Here is a 24445-nt window from a genome sequence, read left to right as displayed (position 1 = left end):
AGCTCCACTTCCAGCTTTTTGCTGGTTCGTTGGGCTAGAAGTCTCAGGGCTTTCCTGCATGGGCTGGCTTTGAACCTGGATCCTCAGATCTCGGCCTCCTGAGTGGCTGGGATCCCAGGCTGACACAGGCCACCGGCTCTCTGCCTGGAATTTGACCTCTGCTCAACATGTGCTTCTGGGCCGGGGCCCCACGGTCGGGTCAGGCCCTCACCCCCCTGGGGGTCACCCCGACCAGCAGTGGCTCCCCCCTTCCCCTTCCCCCGTCCTGGGCAGGACACCAGACCCGCGGCTGCACCTCCCCCCGACCTCCCCGCAAATGTCCTGGTGTCTCCCCAAGTCCTGGGCTCCATAACTCACTAGTGTGGCCCCGAGCCCGTGTCCTCCCGCCCCAGGCCAGCGCCCCATCCTGGCCCCGCAGAGGCCCCCCAGGTGTCCCCACACCAGGTCCCGACTCCCTGCTGCTGCTGGGAAGGAAAGGTCCCGCTCCCCCTCCCCCCCCACCCCCCCCTCCGGTGCCCGCGCGCAAGGGCGGCTGGGAGCGGCAGGGAAGGCCCCGCAGCGCCGCCTCCTGAGGGCCCGGCCCCCCTCCCGCTGACCCCGGGCCAGGCCTCTGGGAGCTCGATCCACGCGTGAACTTTATTGAGCGAGGTGTGGGGCGGCCCCGCCCGGGCCCGCGGCCGCGGGGCGTCCTCGGAAGCGCTGGGCGGCGGCGGCGGCGGCGGCGTCCGGGCGCTCAGGAGCTGGGCGGGCAGGCGGGGGGCGACGGCCCCGCGGGCTTGCCCGCGCCTTTGGAACCTGCGGGGAAGCGGAAGGCGGGGGGGAGGGAGCTCGGTTACCGGGGGCCGGCGGGGGGGGGTTCCCCGCACCCCTCGGTCCCGACCCCCCCCTGCGGCCCCGGCAAGGGCACACCGGGGGCGCAACGGGTACGCAAGCCAAAGCCTCGCTGGGGACCGGGCCCCCGCGAGCCGGCGACCGCCTGCTCCCCCTCCGAGGCATTCACGTGGCCAGAATGAGTTCTCCTCCCACAGCCCCGGGGCCGCGGGCGCCGGCCGCCGGCTGGGCAGAGCTAGGGAAGCCGGATGCTGCGGGCGGGGCCGCGCACAGCCCCAGCACCCACCCAATCATCGGCCATCCAGTCCCTCCATCAGTAAGGGAAGACCCCTGTGTGCCCTTAAAAACTGCTGGGGGTGGGGCTGGGAAGGTGGCTCAGTGGAAGAGCCCTTGCCTTGCATGCCTGAGTTCGATTCCCCAGCTACCACATAAGCAAAAAGAAAAAAGACAGAAGTGGCCCTGTGGCTCAAGTGGTAGAGTGCTAGCCTTGAGCTGAAGAGCTGAGGGACAGCGCCCAGGCCCAGAGTTCAAGCCCCACAGCTGGACCCCCCCAACAAAACAAAAAACTGCTGGGGATGGGGATGGAATAACTTTTTTTAAAAAAGCCGGTGCCAGTGGCACACACAGGTAATCATAGCTACTCAAGGATCAAGGTTCAAAGCTAGCCTGGCAGGAAAAGTCTGTGATGAGACTCTTATCTCCAGTTAACCACCAAAAAGTAGGAAGTGGAGCTGTGGCTCAAGTGGTGCCCTTGAGTTCAAGCTCCAGGACCAGCCCTTGGGCCTGCACACACACACACACACACACACACACACACACACACACACACACACACACACACACACACACACACACACACACACACACACACACACACACACACACACACACACACACACACACACACACACACACACACACACACACACACACACACACCCCCTACCTCAAGAAAGAGTGACAAGAGAGTAAAACAGGCTAGGCTGGGGGGGGGCAGGTTCCAGGAAAGGGGGAAGTTGGTCTGGCTGAACTAGTTTATGTCCATATGCAACTAGTTTATGTCCATATGCAAAAATAAATGAGCCAGGCACTAGTGGCTCACGCCTGTCATCCTAGCTACTCAGGAAGCTGAGATCTGAGGATCACAGTTCAAAGCCAGCCCAGACAGCAAAGACCCTCCCATCTCCAATGAACCACCAGAAAACCAGAAGTGGCGCTGTGGTGCTGAAGAGCTCAGAGACAGCACCCAGGCCCAGAGTTCAAGCCCCACAACTAACCAAAAATCGAAAAAGTGAAGCTGGGCACTGGTGGCTCACGCTACTCAAGAGTTTGAGATCTGAGGATTGTGGTTCAAGGCCAGCCTGGGCAGGAAAGTCCATGAGACGCTTATCTCCAATGAACTACTCAGAAAATGCTGTGGTTCAAGTGGTAGTGTGTTAGCCTTGAACACAAAGATGCTCAGGGACAGTGCCCAGGCCCTGAGTTCAAGCCCCAGGATTGAGGGGGGGAGGGGAAGAAGGAAAGGGGAGAGGAGGGAGGAAGTGAGCGAGGGTTCGTCTTGGGCTGGGGTGACGTGTCTGACAAAGCGCTTCTTGCAGAAAAACATCTTTTAAAAAAAGGCAGAAAAATGTAGATAAGGACCAGACACCTGGGTCAGGATGACTCCTGTAATCCCAGCTGACACCGGAGGTGGACGCAAAGGTGAGGGCTGTGACGGAGGACAGCCTGGGGCACAAACAAGCTGGCTGTGCTGAAGGAGGACGGCGGTCTGAGGCCAGCCCCCAGGCAAGACATGAGACCCTGCGCTTACCTGAGAAACAGCTAAAGCAGCAACAGGGTGCAGGCCGAGGGTCACGGGGGAGACCTGCCCCGGCATGTGTGCAGCCCAGGTTCAAACCCAAGTACCACACAAGAGAAAGAAATGCACGCAGACCCTGGAGAGAAGACCTGATGTGGGAGACCCCACACCCTCACCCTGGGCCCTGCTGTACCCCTCCCTGATCTGGGCCCGGCAGCTGGCCTTAACTACAGCTACATTGAGCTGCTTTACAGTGATGTTCAGCCCACGGTAGTGGGCAGGAAGTCTCCCCTGAACCCCACTCCTTCTAGAACCCCCTGGGACTGAGCCCCACTCTCCCTTCTCAGGCTTTGCCCTACTGCTCGCTTTTAGAGCCGAAATCTCAACTCTCTCTCACCCCCCCCCCCTTACTGGGGATGAAAAGCTAGGATTCACACAGGAAGGAAAAAGAGAAAGCACTCTATAGTTCAGCTCCAATCCTAACCCCAAGTCTGAACTTTTCAGAAGACCCCCAATGACTTACAGACCCCTCTACTCCGAACTCTTTCCTCCCCCCACCTCCCCCCCATACAGACACACACTACCATACACACAGACACTGGACTTAAGTTCAGCCCCAAGGCCCTGGGCCACACTCGGTAGCCATTTCCGGGCTTCCAAAAATTGCCTCCTCCAGGAAGCCCTCCAGGACTCCCTCATCTCATCGGGATCAGTGCCCAGCACCCGACTTACAGAAATCACAAAAAGGCACCGTTCTGAGAGGCTGTGTAAATCCTCCCTGGTCATGCAAGCTTCTAACCACTCACTCGTGGGAAGCCGATCACACCCCCAAACCCAGATGACCTCCTGGCCACCCCAACCCCAGGCATGGAGGTAGTTCCCCTCCAGCCCACCCCCTGCCCAGCAGGCCCAGATAGGGAGAGTGACCTGTCCAAGATCACACAGCAGATCCTGACTCCAGCTCCCCACCCCTTCTACGTGGCAGTCCTCAGGCTCTTGTGAGCTTCTCCCAACAAAGGGTGGTGGTGGTGGGGGTATGGTGTTAGGGTTAACCCCACCTCAACGGGCACCAGAAAGCAAGCCAGGGACAGATCCCCCCCTCCACACCCATCCCCTGAACACCTGCAGCTGGTCCTCCTCCTCGGCGGTGGCCGGCATCTTGAGCCTTCCCCTTGTCCGGGCGGGCCAGCTTCTTGCCCGCTGAGTTGCGGGTGGTGTAGCTGTAGACCGAGGTGTAGCCCTGGCCGGTGAGCGGGCAGAAGCGGCGGGTATGGGCGTGGTCCTGTGTGGCACCACACTGCGGGCACACGTAGTCCCGCAGGATGGGGCACAGCACGCGGCCGGCCTCGTCCTTCAGCACGTGGGACTGGTAGATGGCCCGCGACTCGCCGTTGTGTTTGCAGAAGGAACACAGGCGATCGGCAGCCTGCGCGGGCCCGGCCGGGGGCTCCTGGCACTCGGGGCTGGAGGAGGCTGGGGCTGCCTTGGGCTGGGGGTCATCTAGCCTGACCTCCGGCTCTTCTTCTCCACGCAGACTCCCAACCAGATTGGCCAAACCCAGGTAATCGGTCCACAAGTTGAATGTCCCCATGGCTGGGCCCGAGCGTGCCAGGCCGCGGGAGGCAGACAGAGAAGGGACCTTTGCGGGACTCCAAGCTCCCTCCTTCTGCCCTTCCTCTCTCCTCCCCGAGCCTGAGATTCTGCCTGGGGGCGCTCTCCTTCCCCTGGAGGGGCTGAGCAAGAGGGGGGCGGGGCAGGCTGTGGGAGGTTGCCTATAGGAACTGGGGTTCCTCACACCTGCCCCCGCGGGGATACATGGTGTCTGTACAGGGCAGCTAGAGGACACAGGATTGAGAAGCACTTAAGTCCTGCACCCCCACGCCAGGGCCTCCTCTCCCCGTGGGAGGTGGGGGGTGGGGGGCCCTCCACTTGGCCACAGGGCAGTGAGGGTCAGTGGGAGGACTGAGAAAAGTCTAGTAGCCTGGCTTGGATCAATAATTGACTCCTTCATGTCTTCCTTCTCCTGGGACCCCTGGAGGTGATTGGGAGAGTGTGTGAGTCCCAGCTGTCTGTAGGGGTAACAAGAGCTAGACCCCGCCCTGCCCCCCCCAAGTTCTGGCCTCCCTCCGGGAGCTTCACACCACCAAAGTGTAACAGAGAAGCAGGACTTCACCTACCCCAGTTCAAAGCCTTCCTCCTCCTCTAACCTTGAGCCCAGTGGTGACTGCAGGGGAGGATGGGGGTGGGTTCCCCACAGAAAGCAGGGGTCGGAGCAGGGCCAGGATCTGCTTAGGGGGGGATCCCTAGAAATCAGCCCTTTGATCTCCAGAACAAGACCTCAGGTTGGGGGTCTGGAGGATGGGTGGGGTCAGGAGTTCCTCAGAGGAGGTGAGGGGGGGGTGAAAGACCTGGGTATCAGGAGCCAAGGTTCAGTGTCTACCAGATGTGGGTATCCATCTGTCTGTCCATCTAGTCATCTATCCATCTATCCTCTCTCCACTCATCATGCATCTGTCCATTCTCCATCCATTCTTCCATTCATTCCTCTACCCATTCACGGGTGGCAAATTAGCTGACAGATGACCCCCCCCATGCCCTAAGAGACACCCACAAACTCTATCTCCTCCCTATGACCTCCCCCCGCGGCTCTTCCCTGGGGAGAATAGCCGTCAGACTCTGTGTAGGACTTCTTCCTAGGGGCAGAAAAATCTCCCGATCACTTCTGTTGTTGTTGTTGTTGGTCATGGGGCTTGAACTCTGGGCCTGGGCGCTGTCCCTCAGCTCTTCAGCTCAAGGCGAGCGCTCTACCACTTGAGCCACAGCGCCACCTCTGGTTTTCTCGTGGTTCATTGGACCGAAGAGTCTCATGGATTTTCCTGCCTGGGCTGGCTTTGAACTGTGATCCTCAGATCTCAGCCTCCTGAGTAGCCAGGATGACAGGCGTGAGCCACCAGTGCCCGGCTTCAGGGTCACCTCTAGCCGAGCTGAGGCACCTGCCTGGAGGAACCCCTTGAGTCCTTAGCCAGGCCTTTGCACCGCAAGCCCTTACTTAAGGCCTTATACATATGCATTGCATCTTAAGCATATCATTAAATCCACAGGATGGTGACCAGTGCAAAATCAGCTTCCCCCAAAATCAGCTTCATTATGTGAAGCGAAATGTGAGATATCTGCCTACAAGGGAGGGATTAAACATGATCAAATACCAAAACACAAACAAAAACCCCTACTTCCTCACAGTCCCTCATCCCCCCCCCCCTTACCACAGCCCCTCCCATTCTCCCCGAGGCCTGGGAATCAGACATTTTTCCTGACTGCTTAGCTCTAGCCGCACTGGACTCCTTTCTTTCTTTCCCTTCTTTCTTGATGCCAGTCCTGGGACTTAAATTCAGATCCTAGATGGGGTGTCCACCAACACTACTACTACCACCAAGGCGAACATTCGCCCACTCGAGCCACAGTTCCACTTCTGGTTCCTGGCTGGTTCACTGGATAAGAGTCTAGGTGATTGGTCTGCTCCGGGTGGCCTCCTACTGTGATCCTCAGTTCTCAGCCTCCCGAGGAGCTAGGATTCTACGTGTGAGTCACCAGGGCTCAGATACCACTTTTGTGACTTATTTGATTAGAGACATTAAGAATCTGGTGGTCAGCTGCAGGACCACCCAGCGATAACATCCACACTCTCATCCATCCGTCCATCCTTCCTTCCATCTGTTGTATATCCATCCACCAGCCATCCATCAGCCTTCCATTTACCCATCCACCCAACCTCCTCCCATCACCGATCCACCATCCACCCTTCCATTCATTCAGCCACCATTCATCCATTCAGAAACTCCACAGAGCAAATTTACCGCCCCCTCCGAATGACTAACTCCCCCCACCCCAGGCGACCAGAATTGATTTCCCCCAATTCCAATCTCAGCCCATCAAAACGCCAGAAACCAGTGCTCCTCCCCAAAGGGTGGAGTGGTTGGAGGTCAGGCTTTGAAGTGCTGGAGATCTTGGGTAGGGATGGGGGGGGGGGTCTGGGATGGGTCCCTTCCTGACCCCTTCTCCCTTGGGCTGGGAATGGTATTGCCACAGTGACATTCATCCTTCCGTGGGTCTGGTCCCCCAGTCCTCACAACCCACCGACAACAATGAATGTGGATCGTGACCTTCAACGGGAGCCCAAGGGAGGGACTGTGCCCGGCTGAGGGGAGACGTCCCTAGATTCACAAGATGGCGATTCCAAGTCTCCGGGTACACTCAACGGTCGGTGGTTTGTCTGAACGGCCCAAACTCACCGACAGGTTGAATGTTCCCCGAAACTCTTGGTTAAATTCTCAGTGACCTGGAATGGGGGAGAGGTGGGAGGCCACAGACATGGCTGGAGAGAGGAAAGGGGGGGTCCCCTTTGGCTGCTTGGGGATCAGTGACAAATCCCTCAGTTCTCACTCCTGCACTGGACCCTCCCCACAGACTCCGAGAAGGGTAGATTTCCCCCATTTGTCAACTGGCAACGGAAGGGAGGGAGGGGAGGGGGCGGACTTCCTTGGAGCCCAGGAAGTCTGGTAGCCATCCTGTTCTGTTCCCTAGATACACAGAGAGATAAACATGGATTTTAATACAATGTAATGCCTTGGAGGGCTCCACCAAGAGTGCAAAAGACATCAACAAGGCATTTTAATACAATGTACTTTCTGTGAGTTTCACCTGTGCCCGGGCCACCAGCTTTTGAGACTGCAATAAACTTAGGAGGGGGTTAGGGAGGGGGAGGCAGAGCCCCCCCCACTTAGCCCCCACAGGCTGGGAAACCAGATCCTTTGGGTATCAGCCTCCAACTGCAAATTGGCTTCCCATCTATGATAAGGGGGTGCAGGCCTCTTCATTTGTGAAAGAGCCCCCCAATTCCTCCCTCTTAGGTTCTGCACACCCCATCTGGGTGTCCCTAAAGCAAAGCCAGCAGCTTCTAGCTCCCTGCCCCACTAGCAAAAGGGGTGATCGCTCCCCACCTGAGTTTTGGGACCCCCTGAAGAATGCTTCAGGTGTAAAAATTTTGATTTTTTCTTTTCTTTTCTTTTGTGCTGGTCCCGGGGCCTGGCCGCTGTCCCTGAGTTTTTGTGCTCAGAGCGCTCTTACCACTTGAGCCACAGCTCCACTTCCGGCTTTTTGATGGCTTATTGGAGATAAGAGTCTCAGGGAGTTTTCTGCCCTGGCCGACTTCGAACCAGGATCCTCAGAGCTCAGCCTCCGGAGTAGCCGGGATGACAGGCGTGAGCCATGGACACTTGGCTCTAATTCAGGAGTCTGTGGGTAGAGTGTGCCTTCCCAGGCACAAAGCCCTGAGTCCCATCCACCTCCCCGCCACGAAGTAATTCTCCTCCCTAACTCTTTTCCTCTCACTGAGGGGAGTATTGAGCCCCAGAAAGAACCTAAGGATGCAACCCCAAGTTCGCCACTCTTACACAGACCCCACAGGCTCAGGCCCCGCCCCCGGAGCCCTTCCCCGGAACCCCGCCCCTCTCCCTAAGCTCCGCCCCCAAAACGTATTTAACTCCCCCCCACTGCTCTCTCCAAGCCCGCCCCCAGGGCGCAGCTCGCTAGGCCCCGCCCCCAGGAGTCCACTCCCTAAGCCCCGCCCCCAGGGCACAGCTCGCTAGGCCCCGCCCCTAAGAGGCCATCTCCCTAAGCCCCGCCCCCAGGGCGCAGCTCTCTAATCCCCACCCCGGGAGTCCAGCTCCCTAAGCCCCGCCCCCAGGGCGCAGCTCGCTAGGCCCCGCCCCCAGGGCGCAGCTCTCTAATCCCCACCCCAGGAGCCCATCTCCCTAAGCCCCGCCCCCAGGGCGCAGCTCGCTAGGCCCCGCCCCCAGGAGCCAATCTAAGCCCCCCTTTCCCAAGCCCCGCCCCCAGGAGCCCCATTCCGGCGGGGAGCTGGACTTGAGGGGCTAAGGGGTGACCCCTGCCCAGGGTGAAGGGCGGGTCTTCCGCCCCCGGAAGATGAATGCCTAAACTCAAGGGTAAACGGTGGGCTGGGACAACTGGGGTGAGGCCTTCCCTGAGTCACCCCATTATAAGCTCGCCCATTTGACCCCCTGGGGCGGTAAGGCTGCGAGTTCAGGACAACTGTTGGGGAGACGGGGCCTTCAAAGCGTGGCTCCTGTCTGTGCGCCCTAAGTGGGTGTTTCACGGCCCCAAGCTGGGGGTCCCGCACGTTCCCCTTTGGCGCCCCCCCCCCGCCCCCGTCCCGCTTGACCTTGGCCCCGCAGACTGGACTGAGCTCGGGGCGGGCGGGCGGGCGGGCGGGGCCGGGCTGACCCCGTCCGGCTCTTTGTCTGCCCGCGGTGGGTGCCGCGTTCCCGCCCTCCGTCCGTCTGTCGCGGTTCGCCTGTGTCTTTGTCATCCGGGGTCGCCTGTCGCTCTGACTGTCCTTCCCGGGCCAGTGTTTGTCTGGGTCTCCCGCTTCGTCTGACTGTCTGGGTCAGCCTGTTGTGTGTCTGGCTAGTTACAACCAATCACCCCCCTCGGCTCCTAAAGACAATCGGGGCCTACCCCCCCCCCCCCCAGTCTGCGGGGCCTGGAGGGTGTGGGCAGCCCCGCCCCTCGTCTGTCTGGGCGCCATCCTGACCCGGGGCCCTCCGCCGGGGGCTGACTTTGAAGTTCTCTCTGGGAAGCGGAGGAGCGTGAGGCCCAGGTGCTGGGGAGGGGTGGGGCTGGGGGGGGTCAAGTGGTCCCTCCTTTAGCCCCTCCGAGCCTGGGCCGGCACCCCTGCCTCTGATCTCCAGAAAGATGGGGCAGCTGGTGAGTCTGGGGGTCAGGGTCGGGGGTGACAGCCAGATGTCTGCGCCATCAATAGCACTGGGGAGATGGCAGACAACTCTTCCATGAAGCTGAACCTGGGGGGGGGGCTGGAGGGAATGGGGGGTATGGAGGTACAGGTAGCGCCGTGGGGCTCCCTGGGCCTCAGCTGGCCTGTACACCCCTCCTTGGCTGTGTGCTTTCTGTCCCTGCGTGTGTCCATACATTACGACCCATATGGCTTTTCACACCCCATCTTGCCATCCTGGACTGGAGGCTGCTGGAGACTCTGTGCTGGGGGGCTTGGGGGTGTCTTCCCACACGGGGCTCAGACCACAGAGGTCCTGAACTCCCTTCCTGCGCCTGCGGGATAGGGGGGAGCCTAGGGCCGGAAGAGGCCCTGAGAGCCCAGCATGGGTTGGCACCTAGTGGGTCGGAGGGAAATGGAGGCACTGAGACTCACTGGGGTTCAGCATGGCGGGTGACCCCAGGTCTAGGTCAAGGTGGGGCTCTCTCTGAGGAACAGGGAAGCCTTGTCTGGGGGCTTGTTAATGGTGGAGTTCCAGCCTCCATTTCCCTGTTGGGATTTGGGGGGGGATTCTATTTTGTAAGTCCAGCTGTCTCTGCCCAGTCTGTGTGTGTGTGTGTGTGTGTGTGTGTGTGTGTGTGTGTGTGAATAGATGCTGCTGTGAGCCTCTATGTGTGTGTGTATGTCTGTGGGTGTGTCAGGCTGTGTGTAATTGCAGGTGTGAGCGGGTGTGCGGGGGGTGAATGGCATCTGGCAGTGTCATCCTGGGTGACTGTAGTCTGTGTCAGCCCATGAGTTCACCCTCCCAGCCCATCAGCTCTGGGACAGCAGCTGGCTTGCTCCCACTTCCCAGTGTTCAGACACCGAGGCATGTAATAGCTGCTCAGTAAATGAGCATGACCCGGTGTGACGATGCATGCCTGTAGTCACAGCACACAAAAAGACCAAGGTTTGGAGGATCAAGAGTTCCAGGCTAAGCCGGGCGCTGGTGGCTCACGCCTGTCATCCTGGCTACTCAGGAGGCTGAGATCTGAGGATCACGGTTCAAAGCCAGCCCAAGCAGGAAAGGCCATGAGACTCTTATGTCCAATAAACCACCAGAAAACCAGAAGTGGCGCTGTGGCTCAAGGGGTAGAGTGCTGGCCTTGAGCTGAAGAGCTGAGGGACAGCGCCCAGGCCCAGAGTTCAAGCCCCATGTCTGATTAAAAAAAAAAAAAAATGTTCCAGGCCAAAGCCATTGCTGCTGGCTCACACCCGTAATCCTCCTAGGACTGCGATGGATTTTGAGACTCAGATCTCTAATGAACCAACCGCAAGCCACAAGTGGAGGTGTGGCTCAAGTGGTTGACTTGGTGAGAAAGCCAAAGGGGAGTCCCAGGCCCTGAGTCCAGGCATCATTATTGGCGCAGCGCACACGCTTGCGTGCACACACTTTCCAAAAAAGCCAGACTTTGGTGGCTCATAACTATAATGCTAGCTACTCAGGAGGCTGAGGTGTGAGGATCATGGTTCAAAGCCATGAGATTGTTATCTCCAGTGAGCCACCAGGAAACCGGAAGTGGAGCTGTGGCTCAAGTGGTAGAGCGCTAGCCTTGAAGCACTCAGGGCACCCAGGCCCTGAGTTTAAGCCCGGGGACATGTGCATGCACACGTGCACACACACACACACACACACACACACACACACACACACATATACACAATAATGCCCGAATCTATGGATGTGCATGCCAATTCCATTCTGCATCTCTGCACTCCTGACATTGACCATCAGTGGGCAGGTACCAGAGGACGGTGCCCAGCGTGAGGGTCAGTGACTAGAGATGGGGTGTTTCCAACTCTGCTGTTAACTGTAGAACTCTAGGAGGAGGGAAGATCTGCCGCCAAGCCCTCTGCCCAGCTGTTTGGGGGGGCTCTCTACTTGTAGATGCCAAGGTTCCTATGACATTTGCCCCCCTCCCAAACAACTGGGACCTTTGGGGTACAGTGGGAAGCCACGTGTGGCCTGGCTGGGCCGGCTGTGTCTGCCCGCGAGGTGGCCCCCTCCCCCGCGTGCGCACGTGGCCATGATCTTGGGGCTCACCGTGTGTGTCCGACGGTTCCTGGGGTCTGGGTCGCTGTACACTTCGTGCCTTTGCGGGGGAGCTTTTGGGGGGGGGGAACACACGGTGGTGACCCTGCGGATGTGGCTCTGAGCTGTGGGGGATGGGGATGGGGGAGAAGAGGGGGGCCGGGGTCCCCGCCCAGGCCCCGGGAAAGGCTCCCTGTCACTTTAACAGCGGCCATGCGGGGCCATGGCTTCTTTTTTCTGGGCAGTTCGGGTGGCCCCGGCGCCCCTGAACTTGGCCGGCGGCGCCTCCCCAGCCGCGCGCGCGGCTTCCCGGGGCTCCGCCCGCCCGGCGCCCCCAGGAACAAAGCTGGCCGCGCCCAGGCCGGGGCGCGGGGCTCCCCGAGGTCGGGGCGGTGGGGGGGTCCGGGCGCCGCGATCGCCGCACCCCGGCCCCGCGCGCCCCCGCCGCCGCGCGCCCCGGCCGCTCCCAGGACTCGGGGCGCCGGGGGGGCCCCCCCTTCCCCGCCGCGGCCACAATGGAGCCCCCGACCCCGGGGCGGCCGGCAGGTGCGCGAGGGGCCCCGCCCCGCGACCCCCCCGCCCCGATCCCCGCGATCCCCGGATCCCGGCGCTCCCCGCGCTCACCTCGGTCCGCGCCGCCGCCGCCGCCGCCGCCTCTGCCCAAAACCCGCCCGGAAAAGCCCCCGGCCCGGCGCCCGCGCGGGAAGCGGCCCCGGGGCTCCGCGCGCCGGGGAGGGGCGGGGGCTCGGCGGGCTCGAACCCGCGGCCCCGGACGCGCCCCGCCGCCCGCTCCCCCTCCCCCGCCGCCCAGGCCTCGGCCGCGGGGCCCACGCGCGCCCCGAGACCCCCGGGCAGCGCGCGCGCCGCGGGCCCCGGGAGCCGCCGCACAAAGGCCGCGGCCGGCGCGGGCTGGGCGGGCTCCGCCGCCCGCGCACACGGGGAGCCCGGGCCCCCCGCACCCCGACTTTGCCCCAGGAAGGGGTTTTCTTGGCGCCCCGTGGCGCGGCGCTGAGCCGGGACAGGAGCGGCCGCGGCCGCGGTGCGCACGCCTGGAAGCCCAGCCGCCCGGGAGGAGGTTCGAAGCCAGCCCCGGCCGGCAGGAGAGCCCGTGAGCCCCTGATCTCCACGGAACCCAAGGAGCCCCGGAACAAGCCCGCGGTGGAGCCGCAGCGGCTCCGGGACAGCCCAGGCCCCGAGTTCGAGCCCCAGGACTGACGCACACACAGCGGATGTCCAGCGGGCAGCGCGTTCCAGGGCGGCGACCCCAGCGCTGGCCGGGGGGGGGGGGGGCGGACTTCGGTCTTTAAAAGAAAACACAACAGCCGGGCGGTGGCTCGCGCCTGGGATCCTAGCCACTCAGGAGGCTGAGATCGGAGGATCACGGTTCAAAGCCAGCCCGGGCAGGAAAGTCCGTGAGACTCATCTCCCATGATCCACCAGAAAAGCAGGAAGTGCGCTGTGGCTCAAGAGGTAGAGCACCAGACTTGAGACACAGACACAGACACAAAACTCAGAGGGGCTGGGAAGGTGGCTCAGTGGTAGAGCGCTTGCCTTGCATGCATGAGGCCTGGGTTCGATTCCTCAGCACCAACATAAGCAAAAAGAAAAAAGCCGGAAGTGGCGCTGTGGCTCAAGTGGTAGAGCGCTCGCCTTGAGCTGAAGAGCTGAGGGACAGCGCCCAGGCCCAGAGTTTAAGCTCCATGACTGAAAAACTCAGGAACAGAGACTAGGCCCTGAGTTCAAGCCCCAGTATTGGCACGTGTGCCTACATGCGTGTGCACACTCGCGTGCACGCATACACACACACACAGACCTCCTCCTCCATTGTGTCCCCTGCTGTGCTCAGCCTGGCTATCCCCTCATCTCCCACACTCACATGACCCCAGGCCTGCCTCAGTTTCCTTTCCCAACACCCTCTCCCTAACTAGTCGGGTACAGGCTCATCCCTCCCTAGGTGGGGGAGGGGCAAGGAGGGAATGAGGTGAGCGGCCCCCCCTCCCCCCCCTCCCCCGGCTCTGCTTTCTGTTTTCCTTTGTGACCATCCAGGTTTTTTTTTTTGGTCGGTCGTGGGGCTTGAACTCTGGGCCTGGGCGCTGCCCCTCAGCTCTTCAGCTCAAGGCGAGCGCTCTACCGCTTGAGCCGCAGCGCCACTTCCGGTTTTCTAGTGGTTTTTTATTGGATAAGAGTCTTAAAGACTTTCCTGCCCGGGTTGGCTTTGAACCCCGATCCTCAGATCTCAGTCTCCTGAGTAGCTAGGATGACAGGCGTGCCCAACGGTGCCCAGCCCATCCTGTTCTTGAACGCAAGGGCCCGGGCGCTGTCTCTGCGCCTCTTTGTGTTCAAGGCGAGCGCTCTACCTACCGCCTGAGCTGTAACACCACTTCTGGCCTTTTTATTTCTTTTCGGTGGTGGTTCATGAGAGATCAGAGTCTCACGGACTTTCCTGCCCAGGCTGGCTTTGGACCGTGATCCTCAGCCTCAGCCTCCTGAGTAGCTGGGATTCCAGGTGTGAGCCATGGCACCCGACTCTGGGGTCTGCTTTATCGATGCCTCTGTGTGCCCTGCCCCGTCTGAATTGGAAAACAGGGGGAGGGGTGGTTCTGAAATGAGCTTCATTCCTCCACAGGGCCTGCACTCATTCACCTTACCACCCATCCTCTCCTGGCTTAGCCTCCTCCCCCATTCCCTCCTTTTGGGGGATGAGGGAGGGAGGGCTCGCCAGGTTTATTTTGGGTTCCAGTACACCTCACATCAGCTGGTAAGGCGATAAGAGCAGTCCTGTGTACAGATGTTTTAAAAATAAAAAGGCCCCAGGCTGAGCACCGGTGACTCACGCTGTCATCTCAACTACTCAGGAGGCTGAGATCTGAGGATGGTGGTTCAAAGCCAGCCCAGGCAAGAAAGTCCCTGAGATGCTTATCTCCAATAAACTACCAGAAAACCGCAAGTGGCACCGTGGCTCAAGGGGTAGAGCACTGGCCTTGAGCTGAAGAGCTGAGGGACAGTGCCCAGGTCTAGGGTTCAAGCCCTACAACCACCACCACCAACAAAAGGCCCCAGAGAGGGTTGGCTCTTTGCCCAGAGCAGCACAGCATGGATCTCAGAACCACTGCCTTTTCCCTCCTTGTCCTCAGTGTCCCCCTCCGGCCAGCAGGTGGCAGCAGAGTCCAGCTCTCTCTGAGTCCAGCTCCAGGGCCAGGAGCAGCCCAGAACCCAGCCTGGAACCTCCTCCCTCCGCTGGCAGATCTGCCACGACTCGAGAGGGCCAAAGGAAGGAGAAACACGCCGGGCCACCCAGTCCCTCTCTGTGTCTACTTTGAGGCTTTCTTGCTGCAGTCACCTTAATGAGCCAGGAAACCAGCGATCGCTGTGCACAAGGCTCCTGGATGGCCAGTCCACCCCCTGACTTTAGATGCCCCCCTAAACCAGCACAGGGTGGGAGGGGCGGCAGAGGAAGCTTCAAGCCTGAGATGCCTGCTGGTGGTTGTTTTATTTTGGGGGGATGGGGTGGTGTGGGAACTGTGGGCCTAGGCCCCATCCTGGGGCCTCAACCCTGTGTGAGTCACCCCGAGCCCCAGGCGGCTGATTCACCCTACCTTTCCCTGATCCTCTCCCAGGGAGATTCCCCGCCCTTTGCTATCTGCTGGCTCTTTGGGGGAATCTCCCAAGGGACCCAAAAGCCCACGGACACCCCTCAGCTCCCACCACCCATGGTCCCCAAGGTGAGGGGCCTGGGGAATTATATCCGAAGGAAGGGGGCCTGGGGTGCTCAAGTTTGAGCGTTCCTCTTCCTTCCATGGCCCCTCAGGCCAGGCTTCAAGCGGCTTTGCCTCAGGACCTTTGCACAGCCTGCTCCTTCCACTGGGGGGGGGGGGGGCTATCACCTTTGAGGGTCTTATATCTCACCTTTCTCATCATTTCTTCTTTTTTTTTTGCCAGTCCTGGGGCTTGAAGTAAGGGCCTGGGCACTGTCCCTGAGCCTCTGGCTCAAGGCTAGCGCTCCACCACTTGAGCCACAGCGCCACTTCCGGCTTTTTCTGTGTGGTGCTGAGGAATCGAACCCAGAGCCTCATGCATGCAAGGCAAGCGCTCGACCACGGAACCGCCTTCCCAGCCCTGATCTCCTTTTAATAATAGTATGGTGTGTGAATCTGTCTCAATAAAGCTTGTTTTGTGCCGGGCCTGTGAAGCGGGGAGTCGATTCCAGGAAGGGGGCGGGGGCAGAAGGGACGGGCACCGCGCACCCCTGAAGCCTGCCATGTCCTTGGGGAGAGGCCTTCTTCTCCAAAGCCTGATTCGAAGGCCCTGGGCCGGTCCCCACCCCACCCCGGCCTGACTCAGTTTGCCCACTGTGGGGGTGACTCTGCAGACCTGGCGGAAGCAGGCTGGCGCCGCCAGGCCCAGGCCCGGCTTGGGGGGGCTGGGGGGAGGCAGGGAGGCCCCGGCCCGCAGCCCACCCCAGAGCCGGTCCGGGGGCTGGGCAGGCCCTTCTCAAAGGGCCTTTGTGGGAGCGGGCAGGGGGGGCTGCGGGGGACCCCACCCTGCCCTGTGACTCACGCCGTGGCGGGTGGTGACTCACGGCCCCAGCAGGTGTTGCCAGCTCCAGGCCCCCCTCCGAGCGGCCGGCCCGGCCCGCTTCCCACGCGCCCCCCTTCCGTCCCGCCGCCCGGGCCCAGCCCGCCGCAGGCCGCGCACCCACGGGAGGCCGCCGCCCGGGCGCGCGCCTGCCACCCCGGCTCCCCGGGAGGCCGGGACCCGACGATCGCGGTTCGAAGCCAGCCCGGGCAGGAAAGCCCGTGGGCCTCCGATCCGCACGGAACACCAGGAAACCGGAAGTGGCGGCGTGGCTCAAGCGGTGGAGCGCCCGCCCCAGGGCCGGCAGCCCCAGCGCAACCCCGATGGGGGGCTCGGGGGGCGCTGCGCTGGAAGAGTCAGCAAGGCCCGGGTGCGCCGAGCTGAGGGCCCGCCGGCCCCCACGTCTCTATTTCATGGGTGGGTAAACTGAGGCAGGAGCCTGTAAACCGCAGGCTCGGAGGAGCTGGGCTGGGAGGGCGCCCGCGAGCTTGCGCTGGGGGGTGCGGGGTCCCCGCCGCCGCCGCCGCCGCCGCCGCCGAGGCCGGGCCGCCAGCCAGGCTGCCGGGCACCGCGCCCGCGCGCGTCACGCCGCCGTGAGTCACCGCGCAGGCCACGCCCCCTGCCAACAAACAGCGCGTTGCCTGGCAACGGCCGCCGCCGCCCGCCCTCGGCCCCGCCCCGCCGCCCGGCCACGCCCCCCGCCCGGCCACGCCCCCCGCCACGCCACGCCGGCCTGGGGTTCGAGGCGCCAGCCGGGTTGGGGGCTTCCAGGGCTTCCGGGACACAGCGGCTTCCTCCCGCTTCAGAGTTCAGGGCCCTCGGAAGACCACGGGGCGGGGGTCCGTCCCCATCCAGGGCTGGGCCCACCCGGGGCGGGCAGGGGCGGGGCCTGCCACGATCAGTCCTTTTTTTGTTGTTGTTGTTCCGGTCGTGGGGCCTGAACTCTGGGCCTGGGCGCTGTTCCTCAGCTCTTCAGCTCAAGGCTAGCACTCTACCACTTGAGCCACAGTGCCACTTCCGGCTTTTTTCTTTTTGCTTATGTGGTGCTGAGGAATGGAACCCAGGGCCTCAGGCATGCAAGGCAAGCGCTCTACCACTGAGCCACCTTCCCAGCCCACGATCAGTCTTTTTTAGTTCGTGCGGCCCTGGGATTTGAACCCAGGGCCTGGGCCGTATCCGCATGCCGTAGCTGTCTCAAGGCTGGAAGGAGAGGACAGCCTCGCGGGACTTTGCTGCCCTGCCTGGCTTCGAACCGGCATCCTGGACCGCAGCCCCCTGGGTAGCGGCCAGGGCAGATTTGAGCCAAACCTCCCTCCCCTGAAGCAGCCCGCATTTAATGACCCCCGAAGACTTCTTCCGATCACAGACATTCCCATTTTCTAGCTAGGGAAACTGAGTCACAGAGTAGCGTCCTTACAGGAAAAGGGTGAACCCCGAGGGCGGGGTGGCAGGGGCCGAGGAGCTGCCTCCGCGTGGTACTGAGCATCATTTGGCGCCGACAGGATGTGCAAAAGATGGGGTGAGGGTGTAGTAGGTTCCTTGGGGGGGGCTGTGGACAAGATCAAGTGACTTCCAGAAGGGAGAGGGCTCCCCCCAAACCAGGGTCAGATGGCTTCCCAGCTTCCCGGACTTACCAGCACTCAGGTGGTGTCCAGTTGCCTTTAAGAAATGTTAGGTAGGATGCCGTAGCACATGCCTGTAATCCCAGCATCTGGGAAGATGAGACCGGAGGATAGAGAATCCGAGGCAGGGAAGTGGCGCTGTGGCTCAAGAGGTAGAGCGCGGGCCTTGAGCTGAAGAGCTGAGGAAGGGAGAGAAAGGGGGCGGGGGACACACACACACACACACACACACACACACACACGGAGATGGAGGCCAGCCTGGCTGTGCAGATGTAGTGATACTCAGGTTGGGATACTCAGAAATTTCCAGGGTTGTGGGAAAAATGGGGCCAAAGAGGCTGAGATCTGGAGGATCGTTGTTTAACGCCAGCCTGGGCAGGAAAGTCTGACATTCTTATCTCCAGCGAACCATCAAAAAGCCACAAGTGGTGCTGTGGCTCAAGTGGTCGAACGCGAGCCTGGAGCTCAAAAGCTAACGAGGGCGGCCCAGATTTGACAAATACAAAACAGATCACCACGCAGTTCAAGTTCGTTTTTAGAGACCCAGTGACTAATAATTTGTGCATGTGACAAAAATCACCTGGGACGTAGGCTAAAACGCCTCAGTGGTGTATTTAAAAATCAACTGGAAGTGGGGTTCATCTGGTAATCCCTGTTGGGGGGAGGAGGGGCAGGAAAAAGAGACCATTGGGAAAATTCGTGCATTTCTTTTGCCCTACCCCCGGGTCTTTGCACATCCTGACTCTCCACCCACCCCACCAAAGCGAGTGCACTTGGAAGCGGGTGCGAGCCCAGCCTCATTCCCCCCCACCCGGAGAGGCAGGCAGAGGCCGCTGGAATGAGGCTCCGTGCTGCGGCTGCACCCCGTCTTTTGTCTTTTCCAGGGCTGCCCCTGGGGCGGGTTCACCCCCACCCTTCCCCATGTGACTCGTTCCCCGGGACCCCAGCGCAGCCGAGGCTCGCGGCCGCCCCGGGGCGGCCTGGGCGGGGGTGCGGGCTCCTCTTCCAGGCTGAGGCCGGAGGATCCGGCGTCCCCGGCGCGGAGGCCGGGGGAGGGGAGGCTATTTTTACCTCCTTCCAGGCCGCCGGGGCGACAGGAAGTGAGCGCACAGCCCGCCAGATGTGGGAGCCAGGCAGCTGGGCGCAGCCACAGCTGGCCGGGCCGGGGCGGGGCGGGGCGGCCCCGGGCGCGGGGTCCCCGGCCGCGGGGTCCCCCTCTGCGCCCCCACCCCTTCGCTCGGCCTCGGCCTGCGCCCGCTGCCCCGGGCCGGCCGGGGGCCCCGCTCTGCCCCCCCGGCCCCCCGATCCCCGCAGACCGGGGTGGGGCCCCACCGTTGTTTACACGTCGGCGGCCTCCTTGGAAACGTAACCCGCCCGCGGTCATTTTATTTGGGAACTTCGGTCGGTCGCCATAGCAACCCCAGTGACGTCAGAGGGGCTGGGGCCCGAAATCCCCGCGAAAGTGGGGGGGGGCCGTGTGGAGCAGGCGGGATGAGAAAGGGAGACCCCCCCCCCAAATATGGGCTTCACCTTAACCCTGCGGGTGCCGGGCCCGGGGGGCGCCCCGAGGCCCCGCGCTCCGCCCGCGCCCCGCGCGGCTGTACCCCCTGAATAATTCGGGGACCCCTGAGAAGCAAGTGGCTGGAAGTCTCTCCGTTGCTCCCCCCCGCCCACCCCGGTTCGGGCGCCGGGGGGAAGTCGCTGGCGGCGAGCCGGGCCGACGCGCCCCGCCCTCCCCCGGATGTGGGCGTGGCTGCGCCTCGAGATGGAGGAGGGGAGGAGTTGGTGGGATCCGCGCGCGGAGCCGGACGCAGCGGGTCCCCACGGCGACGCGAGGCCGGGCCCTGATTGGCTGGCGCCACAAGGGGTGTGGCCCTAGAGGGGGCGTGGCCTCCTGACCGCAGTGACGTCAGCTTCCTCCGCGGGCCTGTGATGTCTCTGTGTTCCCCGTTGCCATGGTTCCCGGCCAGGCGCAGCGCGGTGACCCGCGGGGCGCCCTCCCCGGCCGGCCCGGGCGGCGTGGGATGCAGTGGGGTCCCCCCCAGACCAGCCCCCCTACCTGGTCTGCCGATGTGTGCGCGCGCTTCTCCAAATCTGGCCCAATACGCGTGTTCAGCTCCAATTCACTGGTGGAGAAACTGAGGCCCAAGAGGTGTGGTTGCTTGGGCCAGCGAGGAAGGAGGGAGGCGGCGAGGATTTGAGCATTTCTTTCTTCCTCCTGGCTCCTATGGAACGGGCTCACGTATTCATTTGTTTATGTCGGTCATGGGACTTGAACTCTGGGCCTGGGCGCTGTCCCTCAGCTCTTCAGCTTGAAGCCACAGCGCCACTTCTAGCTTTTTGATGGTTCATTGGACATAAGAGTCTCATGGACTTTCCTGCCCGGGCTGGCTTTGAACCGGGATCCTCAGATCTCAGCCTCCTGAGTAGGTAGGATGACACTGGTGCCTGGCTCATATTTTTTTAATTTTCCATTGGTCAGTCATTGGTCTTGAACTCGTGACCTGGCCGCTGTCCCTGAGCTTCTGTAACTCAAGGTGAGCGCTCTACTTCTTGAGCCACAGCACCACTTCTGGTTTTTGTTTGTGGTACTGAGGGATTGAACCCAAGGCTTCATGCATGCTAGGCAAGTGCTCTACCACTGAGCCACCTTCCCAGCTCCCTCACAGTGGTTTTTTTTTTTTTGTTGTTGTTGTTGTTTTTTGGTCCGGTCGTGGGGCCTGAACTCTGGGTCTGGGCGCTGTCCCTCAGCTCTTCAGCTCAAGGCTAGCGCTCTACCACTTGAGCCACAGCACCACTTCCGGCTTTTTTTTCTTTTTGCTTATGTGGTGCTGAGGAATCGAACCCAGGGTCTCAGGCATGCAAGGCAAGCGCACTACCACTGAGCCACCTTCCCAGCCCCATCATCACAGTGGTTTTAAAAACATCGTTGTGTATTATTGAGGAGATGTACAGAGGGGTTCGTTACTGTTTCGTAAATCAGGGGATGAGTGCATCTCTCTTGGACAATGTCACCCCTTCCTTTGGTTTTCCCGCTTCTTCCTTTCCTCCCTGCCTGCAAGTTGCGTGGTTCATTTTCCACGGAATGTCTACTGATTAGCATGGTTGCATTTGTTCATCCATCTTCCATTTCTGCGCCCCCCTAAAAACAAAGAAACCAACCATACCACCATCACTAATCACAAAAGCAACACGTTTTCCTTATTCTTGTTCTCTCTCCTTTTTTCTTTACCTTTGTTTTATTATTTGACTTCATTTTATTTTGAGGTCTGGGGGATTGAACCCCAGTCCACCCACATACCAGGCAAGTGCTCAAAGAGCCTGCTTGTGTTTTGAGACGATCCTTTCCCCCAGGATTGTCTCGAACTTGAGATCCTCCTACCTTTTCCCCTCCAGCGAAGCAAGCTGGGAGAACAGGCTTGTAGAACCAATACTCACTTCCGTCCTGTTTTTCAAATACTCTACGGTCCTTGGGTGCCTCAGGACCTTTGCGCCTTTCCTTGGGAGCTCTCTTCTCTTGGATTTCTGCTTGACTTTGCCTTCAATTTCTAAAGTGTTTGTTGGAGCATTACTTATCTTGTGCTGGTGACTCACGCCCGTCATCCCTGCTACTGAGATCTGGGGATTGAGCTTTGAGGTCAGCCTGGGCAGAAAAAGTCCATGAGACTCTTATCTTCAACGAACCAGCCCAAAGCTGGAAGTGGAGGTGTGATTCAAGTGATAGAACTCCAACCTGGAGTGGGAAAGACCAATCCAGAGCTTAAAGCATACACCCACAAAATCGTGCCTCTTGTTGGGGGTGGGGGGCTTCCCTGATCTATCCTCCATCCTAGATTTCCCCCAGTCCCATACACATGGTGTATATAATTTGTGTTCTACACTCAAGGCTGGAGCTCTACCACTTGAGTCACAGCTCCACTTCTAGCTTTGTGTGCTAGTTCATGGGAGAGAAGAATTGAACTGATTGAACCTGCTCCAACTATGAACCTCGATCCTCAGATCTCAGCCTCCTGAGTAGCAGGGATGACAGGTGTGAGCTGCGGCACTGGACTCACACGGAATATTTTAACCTGTCAAGGTGTCCCCTGGGTCTCCTGCCCTGCCCCCGGCCAGGCCCTTCCTACTCCCTGTCACACAGGAGGAAATGAGTGGACAGGTGAGTTCTGTGAGCAAATCATGGGGACCGACATCCAGAGGTCCAGCTAGAGGGCGGGGAACCTGCGGGGTCCCTCCAAGCTTGCCTAGGGAGTGCTAAGGGATGGGTAGTGGTCTGAACCCCAAGAGGAGGGTAGGACACACTGGATCAGAGACTGGGAGAACTGTCCCACAACTGAACACTTTTACAAATGGTGTTGATGGTTGATTCTTGGGGTTCAAGGGAGAATTTTAGGGGAGCTGTATGGACAGAAATCAGCAGGATATTTGTTATTTATACTCCCATCGTTGTTTTTTTGTTTTTTTTTGCTTTTGCTTTTTGTCAGTTGTGGGGCTTGAACTCCGCCTGGGCGCTGTCCCTCAGCTCTTCAGCTCCAGGCCAGCGCTCTACCACTTGAGCCACAGCGCCACTTCCGGCTTTCTAGTGGTTTATTGGAGACAGAGTCTCATGGACTTTCCTGCCCAGCTTGCTTTGATCCACGATGCTCAGATCTCAGCCTCCTGAGAAGCTGGGATGACAGGCGAAAGCCATGGGGGTCGCCGGCTCTTGGATCCTGTTCTACTGTAGGAGCTACGGGCAGGTCCACAGTGAGACCCCCGACCCCCTGGGAGAACCCCGGTCCCATTTCCACCTTCTCAGGAGGCCACGTGCAGGCCCGGGCTCCCGCTTCCGGCCCCACCCTGGGTTGGGGAATTCTGTGCCACCCCAAATCCTCCCCCAGGGCCCCGCGGCCGGCAGCTTCGCCCCTCCTGCCCCGACTTGCCGGGTCCTGTCGGCTGGGCCGGCCTGCGTCTTGGGCCCCACTAGGAAGAAGGCCGGGGGGGGGCCCCCAAGTCTGGGCAGGGCTGTGGGAGGTGGTTTTCTGCCTGTCCCTCCTCAATCCCCGAGCCCAAACTGGGGGAAGAGGGACTGGAAAAGTCGGGGGGGCCCCCCGCTGTGCCCCTGCCCGCCCTTAGCAGGATAACTGTCCAGGGAGTGAGGGCTCCCCAAACCCAGGGGACTATTTTGGAAATGTGGGGGGCTGGCGGAAAAAAACACACTGCGTCCTCCGAGGTCTCAGGATGCCCCCCTTCCGCCGTGGCGTGGCTGTGATTCTAGGGGTGTCGTGGGAGGGGGTCTGGGGTCCTGTGCCCCTCCTGAAGCCCGATGCGCCCCAAGGCCGGGCCCCCGCCGGCCTCGTGCGCTGGGTTCCCCCCCCCCCCGGGACCAGCCCGGGACCCCCCCACCGGGACCCCCCCCAACGGGCCCTGTCCCCGGGAACAATGTCCCCGTGTTGTTCCTCCCGCGGAGGGGAGGCCCGGAGGCCCGAGGCTGAGAGCGCAGCAGAGGACACGAGGGGTCCTGGAAAGCCGTCCTCCCCAGAGACCCTGGGGCGGGGGGGGTGCCGGGGCCCCCACAGTTCCCGGGTGGGCAGAGGAGGGTGGCAGGAAGCTTGGTCCCGGACTCTCCGCCCCTCCTCCCGGGCGCACCCGGCTCGGGGTCTCCCGGGGCGGCGCGGGGTCTGGTGGGCTCGCAGGCGGGGCTTCCTGGGAGCGGGGGTTCAAGGTCAAGGGCGGCCGGGGACCCCGCGCGACCCGGCGCCCGGCGGCGGGACGGGGCGGGGCGGGGCGGGGCGGGAGGCGCCGCGCAGGAAGGAGCAGAGTTGGGCCTAAAGTTGGAGACGGGACGCGCGCTGGGGGGACGGGGCGGGGCGGGGGCGTGGCCTCCCCCGGGCCCCGCCCCTCCCCGCCCGACCCGACCCGCCGGGCCCAGGGGCGGGGGGAACCCGGTGGCTTTAAAAGCCATCCGGGCCCGCGGCGGGGCAGAGCGCGGGGCGGACGCGCCGGCGGCGGCGGCGGCGGCGGCGGCAGCGGCGGGGCGGGGCGGGCGCCGCACCCCGGTAAGTGGGGGGCGCGGGGGGGGGGGCGCGGGCGGCGCCGGGCCGGCGGCAGCTTCTTCCCCTCGTGGGCGGAGTAAGGGGCGCGCCACGGAGAAGGGCGGGAAGGTCCCCCAGTTCCTGGTCGCCCCGAGTTCCCGGGGAGGGTGAGGGGGGTCCCCGCGTCTGGGGATGGAGTCCTGGGGCGCGCAGCCGGGACCAACCTTTCCCGGACCCCTCAAAACTCCCTGGCTAGGAGCTGGGGGGGGACGGTTAGGGGGAACGCCTTGGAGTTGGGGAGCAGGAGGGGGTGCCCGTCCCCAGGACTAGGGAGGCGGGGTGCCAGCTGGACGTTTGGGGAGGGGGCTCCCCGAGTCCTCACAGAAGTGGGGGGAAGCGCGGCTCCAGCCCCGGCCTTCCCGGCCCGGCCCGAGGCGGGAGACCCACCCGGCTCCCTTCCCGGCCTGAGCCGGCATCAGGAAGGGCTGGATCAAGGTGGCCGGCAAAGGCGGAGGGGGCCGCGAGGTGTGGGGGGCTCTGAGGGCCCAGGCCCCCGGCCTTGTGAAGTCTGGGCATGCAGGGGGAAAAAAGTACCCAGACTGAACCCCAACATGCGTGTGCGTGCGCCCCAGGCTGACGTCCTGCTACAGGACTGAACTTGGCCTCGCTCCCCCGCAGCCCTGTCCGGCCTTCCGCGGGGAGGGGGGGTCGGGGCCCCCGGACCCCCGT

The 24445-nt window shown here is 61.8% G+C and overlaps 1 protein-coding gene across 1 annotated transcript; it reads right to left on the bottom strand.

The window, feature by feature from the left end:
- Positions 1-733: 733 nt before the first annotated feature.
- Positions 734-4220, bottom strand: Nanos3 (nanos C2HC-type zinc finger 3). The gene is made up of 2 exons (XM_070001826.1): positions 3752-4220; positions 734-795 (listed from the first exon to the last, which is right to left on the bottom strand). The coding sequence occupies exons 1-2, from the start codon at positions 4218-4220 to the stop codon at positions 734-736; spliced, it is 531 nt and encodes a 176-aa protein (XP_069857927.1).
- Positions 4221-24445: the final 20225 nt, after the last annotated feature.

Source organism: Dipodomys merriami, unplaced genomic scaffold (assembly GCF_024711535.1).
Source record: "Dipodomys merriami isolate MVZ:Mamm:240054 unplaced genomic scaffold, mDipMer1.0.p SCAF_6, whole genome shotgun sequence".
Taxonomy (NCBI): domain Eukaryota; kingdom Metazoa; phylum Chordata; class Mammalia; order Rodentia; family Heteromyidae; genus Dipodomys; species Dipodomys merriami.
Note: the sequence above shows the minus strand (reverse complement) of the source record. Positions and strands in the feature narration are given on the sequence as shown.

Coding starts and splice junctions, on each gene's coding strand:
- Nanos3 (XM_070001826.1), bottom strand. CDS start 4,220: ATGGGGACATTCAACTTGTGGACCGATTACCTGGGTTTGGCCAATCTG. Junction 796..3,751: donor AGGAGGAGGACCAGCTGCAG/GTGTTCAGGGGA, acceptor GCTTCCCCGCAG/GTTCCAAAGGCGCGGGCAAG.